The sequence below is a fragment of the Octodon degus genome, unplaced genomic scaffold (genome assembly GCF_000260255.1).
Source record: "Octodon degus isolate 3935 unplaced genomic scaffold, OctDeg1.0 scaffold00064, whole genome shotgun sequence".
In the NCBI taxonomy this organism is placed as follows: Eukaryota; Metazoa; Chordata; class Mammalia; order Rodentia; family Octodontidae; genus Octodon; species Octodon degus.
Window position 1 is genome coordinate 6,816,263 of NW_004524640.1, and position 9,240 is coordinate 6,825,502.

Sequence of the window (9,240 nt, forward strand, 5' to 3'; positions counted from 1 at the left end):
GCACCAGCTGACACTTGGGTGAGAAAGTGAGGTACAGGAGTAGAAACCTGAAAAGGGGGGACTGGCAAACGAGACTGTTATACCCCAGCTGCTATGAGGAGTTTTACACATAACTGTAACTTAAGGCTGTTTTATCAACAAATATTTGTTGAATGGCAATAAAGGATGGTAGATATACGTGATATGCCATGATTCATTGCATTAAGAAAGCTCAAATGTAATTGAAGAAGTGGGAGACAATGCCAACAACAAAACAAAGCCTCAAAGCTAAAGTGCTACGCAACTATCAAAAACACATGCTATGGGAACTCAGAAAAGGGAGCAGGTACCAAATGCCCCAGCCAGACAGACTCTGTGAAGGAGGCAGAATCGGATTAGGATTGCTCAATAATAGATCACATTCACTCTTGCACCCCTAGATATGAACTCCTAGATAAAGCCAGACATGGGGCCAGGCAGCGAGGGCAAAGATGTCTCACCTTCTGAAGATTTGTCACTTACTAGACAGAGTTTGATGGTGCACAATTAAACAGGTACAGTAAAGCGGTAGAATCGCTACTAACAGTGCCTACAGGTTACGGCAGAGGCATGCAACAACTAGCGGTCAGTGCTGCCAGGTGGGGTCGGAAAAGGCTTCCCTGAGAAGGAATCCACTGAGTTGACTATTCTAAGAGCAGAAAGCAATACAAAGAATAATGAATGACAATCCATCTGAGGAACTGCAGGAGTTCAGTGTAAAGGGCCGGCAAGATAGCTCAGCAGATGGAGCGCCTGTTTTGGTAAGTGCACCCAAGGTTTAATCTCCAGTCCCTCAGGCCATGCTGGCCACAACTCCTGGACACACTGAGCCAGCAACTGAGTCCAGGCATAGTGGCACATGCCTACAATGCCAGCGCTAGGGAGGCTGAAAACAGGAGGATCATTATGAGTCCAAGCCACATAGTGAGACCCTGTACCTAATACATGAAAAAAGAAAAGAAAAAAAAAATTTCACCCTAGGGGCCAGCCAGATAGCTCAGTGGACTAATGTGCTTGCTTAGGCAGATGCAGGGACCAGGGTTCAATCCCCAGTGTGCTATGCGGGCCCTGCCCTCAGGGCATGCTGAAATAGTAAATGAGACTGAGCACAGTGGCACGCACCTATAATCGCAGAACTTTGGAGGCTGAAAACAGGAGAATGACTACGAGTGCAATCTATGTAGTGAGAGCTTATACACCCTGTACTAAATACATTTTTTAAAAAGCTGATACACAAGAGAAGGAGGAAGAGATGGACTATGAAAGGGAAGCTGGGTGATTTGGGCTGGAGATGCAAGGCCAAGATACTGAAAGAGCAGATCCACAGAGGCTGGTCATGAATGGGAGGTCCAGGAAGGGATGAGGGTGAATACATTACGGTTAGTTTTCAGGTGCTGGTCAGACAAGTGGATAGATGCACTGCCAGTGTCTGGGACGCAAAGGGAGGGAGGGTGCTTGGAGAACAGTGGTGCGTTCTGTTGAAGACATGCTGAGTTTAGGTCCTGGTGGATACCCCACTGACTGCTGGAAGAGAGCTGGATGGGGCGTCTTGGACATCAGTGGGTTGAGAATCATCAGCATAGAGCAGAAGGTAAGCATTTGAAAGTGTGTGAGATTAATGGGGTGTGATAATCAAGTTTGTTTCAAACTGACTGGTTCTGGAGTCTGTCCAGCAGACTAGCGGAGCACACTTCTAGGTGTTTCTGGGTGGTCCATGAACACGTGGCCTTGGGGTCTATGTCTGGTCTCTTACTCTTGCCTCTCTGGTGTTGCTCCACTGCCGTACTTTCCAGCTACCATGAACTAGGATGCATCATTCTTCCACGCTCTTCGGCCACGTTTTTCTTGAAGCCAGCAGCCACGAACCCAGTAACCACGAGCCAAATTCAGCCTTCCCTCCCTTGCACTGTGGGTGCTGGGCACTGGTCCACCCACAGGAAACCTGATTAATGCAGCTGGGAGCAAATCAGATAACAGGGAAGAGTACAAAGAAACCTGGAACACCCCAGGGTCCAAGAGTGAAATAGAAGAAGAGGAAACTTCACAGGAGGTAGACAGCACTCACATGGCTCGCCTGAGGCCCTGAATGCAATCCACAGTGCTGAGAAAAGGAGGGTGAGGCAAAGGAAGGAGAGGGGGAAGAGCGAGGGAAAGCAAAAGTGAAAGAAAAGGAAAAAAGAGAGGCAGAGACAATGACAGGCTAGGACTGAAAGATTTTTTTGTGAAGGTTTCCAAGGAACAACTTGTCAGGAATTTTAAAGTGGAGTGCACTGCTTCTGACAGGACCAGGCTTATTCTGCAGCAATACATGGACACAATAGGCACAAATACTGCTGGAGGACGAAGAGGGATCCTACACAGTGAGACTCCAGGACCCGGATGCAGGAATCTAGAAAATGCTGCAATCCTAAGAAGTGCTTCTGAAGACATTAAGAAATCCTTTACTTGCTTCCTCCAAGTAAGACTGCCACCAATGGTCTATAGTAGATCAGACAGTTTCTTTAGAAAGTCCCCTCTGAATGGCTGGTAGGAAAAGACAAGACAGTTTCTAAGAACACCCCCTCCCACCGCTCCATCCTTCTCCACCTCCCTGCCTAGGGATGTGAGCTGCAAAAGCTTTAGTACCCTGGGAATTCTCAGCACTTCTTTTTTCCACTAAGAAAGAGCATTGTTTAGAAGTCACATTTTTGTTTTGTATCATTTTCTTTTGTTTGTCACTGTGCCATTTGCTCCCCATTTGTGTCATTTCCCCCCAAAGCCGCAGCTATTAGATGTGGCACATGGAGAAACTACCATTTTCCAGTACATGGGGGGGGGGCAGTTAAAGCAAAGTATCTCAGTTTTGAATTAGATGCGGCTTCTGTTTGCCATGAGAGGGGACAGCAGATTTCAGAATTTATAATTAGCTGTGATCAGACAGGTCCCTCCACTGACGCAGGCAAATCCAGGAAGATGGGTTACCAAGCAGCAAAGCCAGAGGACATGTGTGTCTCAGGAGGGCCATTCCCAGCTCTCAGGCTTGTGTAGCACACTGCCTTTGGGTGCGAAGGCATAACCTGGCAGAAGCTCTGAAAGGAAACACATGCTTCCTGGGAAATGGGAGTCGGAGGCCTGTGTGCAGGTGAGCGTAGCACCCCTGGGATGGGCAGGACTCCTAAAGAAAGGCCTGGAGGGTGCTTCTGAAGCAGCTCATCACTTTATGGCATCATCTATGAAGGCTTGTGAGCTCCACAGCGAATCAAATAAATGTGTAAAGAAAATGTGATGCACAACCCTTCCTTTTTGAGACAGTAACGAGAAGTTAAAACAAAAACCATGACTTTCCCTCCGTTTCTATGACATGTAAATAAGAAACAAAACTAATAACAGCAGTGACCATGACTGCCGGACAGGCACCTGAGTTTGCGAATTGCCTCCTTCGAGCAGGGCAATGCCGAGGAAGATGCCTTCGGAAAATATCCGGTCGTTTTTGGTGTTGACGATAACATCGATGACAAGCTCTGAGGCGCCCTCCTTGTCCAATAGGCACTGGATGTCCGAAAGTGACGACCCCATCTTATCGGCATCTTGGCCAGAAAAGGTCCCTGTAGTTAAGAAAAATAAGTAAATAAGCCTCAATGACTGACATTATTGACACAGAATAGTTTCTAATTCTTAAACCATAAAATATTTACTGAGATATTAATTGACTACAAAGTCAAATATGAGAGCCTGAGTTACAAACTGTTAAAAAGCTATAAAATTTTTATTAAATTTCCAATGCCTGGTTTTGTTTTGTGTTTGTTTGTTTGTTTTTGGTACCAGGGATTGAACTCAGGACTTTGTGCTTGCCAGGCAGGTGCTTATGCTGCTGAGCTATCTCCCTGGCCCTACAAATGTTTTTTCCTAACAAATATCTTAGAAAAAGAACACTACCTTTACATTTGGTCCTTAACTTATGCACCAAGAAACTATCATTAAGTATAACTGTTTTCTCTGATGTTACAGGCAAAATCAAGCATAATGTTCAAATCTGTTGTTTAACAAATGCCAGTTTACACAAAGGCTCATAATAATGATTCTTCAATAAATGTAACAGTCACTTGAGTCAAATATTAGAGTAACTCTGACTTAAAGATACATCCTAAGAACCCTCAAATGAGGGAAAAAGAGCAGTCTTACCTCCACCTTGGACGGTTTTGGAGTAGGTTCCCGATAGATGCCCATTCATACCGACTCCATAGTCACCTTTGAAATATCGGTTCAGGAGGATTTTCCTTAATGTGCTACCCTAACAAGAAGAACAAGAAAGGTGTTGGTTCTTCTCTCTTTTTCTAATACTATATAAGTCAGTATTGAAGGGCCACTTCATATACATTTTGGGGATGATGCATGGAAAATATAACTCTATGCCAAATAATATTCTTTTTTCCTTTTTGAATCGTTGGTACACCTCTATGATAGGTAACAGTTACACTCGCCCCACACATATCCTAGTATGATTAGCTTTCCTTACCCTTCCCTCCCCCATCTTCCCTCCCCTCCCTCTCCAGGGCTTCTCTCCATTGCCACAAAGTCTACTTCCCTGTGTCCCACCATGTCTCTTTTACTTTGCTCTTTAAATTATTTATATTCTGGGTTTCTCACAGAAGAGGAACCATATGGTATTTATCCTTCTCTGTCTGAATTCTTTCACTTAGCCTTATTTCTGGAAGCAAAAAATATGTTCACAGCACACACTGTGGTGCGGGGGTGATGGGTGTGACCCTCATCACCAAATTCAACAAGTTGTATGCAGTACACATACACAGATTTGGGGGTATTAGTTCTGTCTCAGTAAAGTGGTTTTTTTAAAAATAAGTTTCCTTTTGCAGGAGATCAAGAGATGCATAGGGCCAGGGAAAGAGGATGGAAAAAGGAATTACAATATGCTATCTACACATGCCAACTTCCATCAAGGGAGGTAAATGTTATCTACTATCCACATAGACTAAGAAAGTGATCTAGGCAAAAACCACTAGACCATAAAGCAAGGACAACTTCGAAAAGAAGTGTTTCTCTCTCTCTCTGAACTAGATAAATATATATAAAAGAAAGTATTATTAATTGCATAAACTAGAAAAAAAAAAACCCAGAAACATCATAAAGGTAGGAGGTCCTAGTATTGGTAGAATAGCAATAGTGTCTAAAGAAAATATAAAATAAACCAAACCCTATGAATTGAAAAGCAAAGGCCTAGTTAGAGGATGTTAATTGAGTTGAAAAGTTGCTGGGTATACTAAAGGTCCTCAGCAAATTACTTTAACAAAACACAGCGAACTATATTCAAACTCCAAACAGCTTTGCTCACAAGACAGTGGACAAAAGACAGTATATTACTTTATAAAACACATAATTAAAAAAATTCCTAAGTCTCAACCTTGTCCCAGTTATATTTTCCCAGTAATACATTTTGCAGTGTAGTTGTTTGCATTTATGGAAGAAACACAGACGATAATGTCAAATCTCCCCCTTTATCCTTGATTAACACAATATAAAGAATGATTTGAAAGTGCAATCTGAAGAATATCTGTTTAAACTATTCAAAGCAACGCAACTCCTAGACGCTGTGCCTTCTGGCGGGTAAGGAGGCCGTGGCCTGAGAGCTTACGTGACTTGCTGCAGAGCCATCAGCTACCAGGTGGCCGAGCAAGCCCTTGCTGGACTCCTGATTGTGAAATCCAGACCACTTCCCCAGGCCTTTCCCCACCCCACCCTCCCGAGGGCCCCTCCCGAGGGCCGGGACACATGGCTTTCATCACTTCTTCCCTTCGCCTTTCTCAAATTCCGAAGGTCTCAGTTCCCCACCTCTCCTCTCCCCATCTGCAGTGTCCATCTAATCCTCCATTGCACAACTGTTTCCTCAGATCTGACCGCCAACTGTGAGTCCTGCAGCCCTGGCCTCGCTCTCCTGAGCCTCTCACTCTGTTTCCATTTACGCGTCCTTATCTCTGTCTCAATGTTCCACTGGCATCTCAAACTCAATTTTTCACAATGGAATGCTCCTTGCCTCTTAAATATGCTTTCCCTCTGTTTCAGTTTAGTTTAGTGCAATTATGATTATTCTGGTCACTTAGGCACCAAGCCTAAGGAATCATCTACTGTCCCTTACCCCATCTTGTGAAATCCTTCCTTAGCAACTGTCCCATTCAGAGTGTTTCCAGACTTTTCTATTTTAACAAAATTAAACTGTGATGACTCTCAGCCAAAATATCTAAGTCTTTCTCTGCTCACCTCATAATCTGTCTGAAGTAATCTTCTTCTATTTTACTTATGGACAGTCTTATCTCCTCCATTCTGTGAGTATTTATTGGGTACTTATGTGCTAGACATTATCCTAAAAGTACCAGATAGAGCGCATCCCTCAGAGTTTATCATGAGGTGCGGTCAGTCATAGAGTCATATGCTAAGGCCTAGAGAGGCATAGACTAGGAAGCAGTAGGCTCTGAGAGGACGCCAAGTGGCATACGCCCTAACAGACAGCGTCACGATGGATCTGTCTGGTACACGGTGTGTGGGTAACAAGTCAGTTCTAAGTGTTACAGTGCCAAGGATTTGAACAGACCCTCAGGTCCTCCACTCGCCTAACCTTATCATGACTTCTGTTTCCTGTTACTTTAACTGTTAGAATTCAGGCATTTATCTTTGCTTCTTATTTCATGTTATCTCCAAGAATATTTCAAGTAGTGCTATAGTAAGTAAAAGCGATGACAAGTCTTGGAAGAAATAATAAGGTATTGCAGCTTCATCTATCACTGGACATAAATCTACTATACCTTATAAAACCAAAAAGGAAAAACCAAAGAAAGTATGTCTTTGGCATCAAGTGGCCTTTTACTGCATATCTCATCATAGCCAAAGAGATGGCCATGAAAGAATGTTTAGATTTATAAACTATTGGACTGATGTGATAACTTAGGGACAAAGATGGGAATTCACGTGGACTGAAGCACTGACTGTCTTTGAAGGACAGTGTAGTTTGCAGAAGTAACGTTGGTTCTCACCTCCCATTGACCACTCACTCTAACCCCGCAAGGCAGATCGCAGTATCTGCCGTGGATGGAGGAGGCAAACATGAACACCCAGGCCTCCTTCCTTGAAACTGCGCATGTCTGTGTCTGTGAATGAGAGAGCCTGTCCCATGCAGGGGCCAGAGCTGCAGGACCCAGGTCTCTTTCTCTCTCCAAGTTCTTGTATGCCTGCCTCTTAATCACACTACTCTAAGCACTCAACTCAAACACCATTTTGATTTAAAAAAAAAAAAAAAAGTACATTTTCCCTTTGTTTAAAAAATATTCTTTATATTATTAGAAGCACAAACTCTTTAATAAAAAGTTATGTCACACTAAACTAAAATAATCAACATCTTTAAGAAAATTCTAAAATTCTCTTCAGGCCAATAAAATAAAAATCACAAATGTTTATCAGATTGCTAAACAGCAATGTCACATAAATAACACTCTTATTATCTGATTTCAGTCTAATGAGAATATTTTCTGAATGCACAGTATGTGGAATATCGTGAAAAAGGGAGAGGACTCCCTATATGCCTGTTCTGGACTCTGGAGCTACATTACCCGAGTTCAAGTCCCCTCTACACTATTTAATAACAGTGATGTCTTATACAAGACAATGATGACTAATACAGTGATGATGTCACTGGGGGCCTCACTTCCTCAACTGTCAAGTGCAATAACTTCAGCACCAACTCACATAGGGTCTGTGATTAGTTAAAATGGCATAGCGTACTTGGAAGTGTTTCCAACACATAGTGAGCGTTACATAAGCTGTATATAGTTAATGCTTTCTCCCTAGTATTATCCTGACATCCAGCAGCTCACAATCGTGTGATCTGCCCACATTCTCTCACTTTATACCTAACCTTCCCGAGGAAAATGAAACTTCCAACAAACCAAGAAAATGGCAAAAATAGTCATTGATAAATTGCCTGAAAACAATCAAATTTTTACACTATCAATCAGCCATTGGAATTATATATTTATGGGCTAACTTGGCAAAGCCAGCCCATAGCATGTATATATTTCACCATGTAAAATGTATGCTATGATTTCAGTGAAAGGAGAAAAAGCTCTACTTTGGCTCAAATTCCAGTTTCCAGTTAAGACTAACTGGGGCTAAAAGTAAAAGAATAATAAGGATAGATGGGAACAAAATTTTATTGTATATTAGTCATTCTCTTTAAGAATAGAAAATTCATCCTCTTAAGAATGAACCTCTTTGGGCTGGAGAGATAGCTGAGCAGTATAAGATGGTAAGTGCAAAGACCTGGGTTCCATACCCAGTAGGGCATGCCCTGCTGACCCTGCCCTGGTACCCCAAGCTGGCTAAGACTGGGTGTGGTGGCACATGCCTGGAATGCCAGCCCTGGGGAGGCTGAGACAGATCACTGCAATTCAAGCTGCAGAGTAAGATCCCGTACCAAATACATTTTTAAAAAAGATTTTTTTTTTTTAAAAAAAGGACATCTTCAATGTTGTTACAGCACAAGTTCCAAATAAGTGACTTCTGTTGCTATTTCTCAGGTTCTGACTTGAGAGATGAAAGGCAAGTCCTGTGTCACAGTTCTCCATGGGACACCGTTGGTGGCCCTCCCTCACTATCTGTGATCAGTTATCATGAATGCTTAGATGCGAGTCATTACCCCAAATTACTTTAACTCTAATAAAGTAACCACAGAGCTCTTACCAGAAATGTGGCTGTCATGGTTGTAAATAATTGTCTCAGAACATGTTAACAGAGCTTGTCAAGTCACTCTGAAAAGAATTCTACAAGTGAGCAGTTTGACTTCTGTGCGGGTCCTGTCAGTCAAAACGACATTCCCGACTGGGTCTTCCAAGGAAGATGTCTTTGGTGAATGAACCAAATAGCAAGGAATGTCCTATGCAGTCTTTTCAGTGTTAGAGTCAATTCCAGGCCACAAGACACCGCCTTTAGCCCATGTCTTCCTGAGAACACATCCCAGATGTACTCAGTGGCACGAAGCCAAGATAACTAACACCACTTGCTGAAATCACAACAGAATAGCCCCATAAAAAGACATCTTTTGTAGCCAGAGAAGCCCTGTTGACAGTTTGGGAATATCTGGGAGGACTGTGTTTTTCCTGGTCACTCCCTATTACGTGAGTCCAACGTATCAAAACTTAAGCAATTCAAATTATGGTCTTTCATGGACAGAAAGGCTAA

The 9,240-nt window shown here is 42.9% G+C and overlaps 1 protein-coding gene across 1 annotated transcript in view; it reads right to left on the reverse strand.

Annotated features, from left to right (window-relative positions):
* The window catches only part of Itpr2 (inositol 1,4,5-trisphosphate receptor type 2), a 528,924-nt gene that overhangs the window by 173,831 nt on the left and 345,853 nt on the right, over positions 1-9,240 (reverse strand). Inside the window, exons 38-39 of the mRNA XM_023718939.1 lie at positions 4,180-4,288; positions 3,415-3,602 (exon numbers count right to left, since the gene is read on the reverse strand). Coding sequence (XP_023574707.1) covers positions 3,415-3,602; positions 4,180-4,288 — 297 coding nt within the window. The remainder of the gene's footprint in view (positions 1-3,414; positions 3,603-4,179; positions 4,289-9,240) is intronic.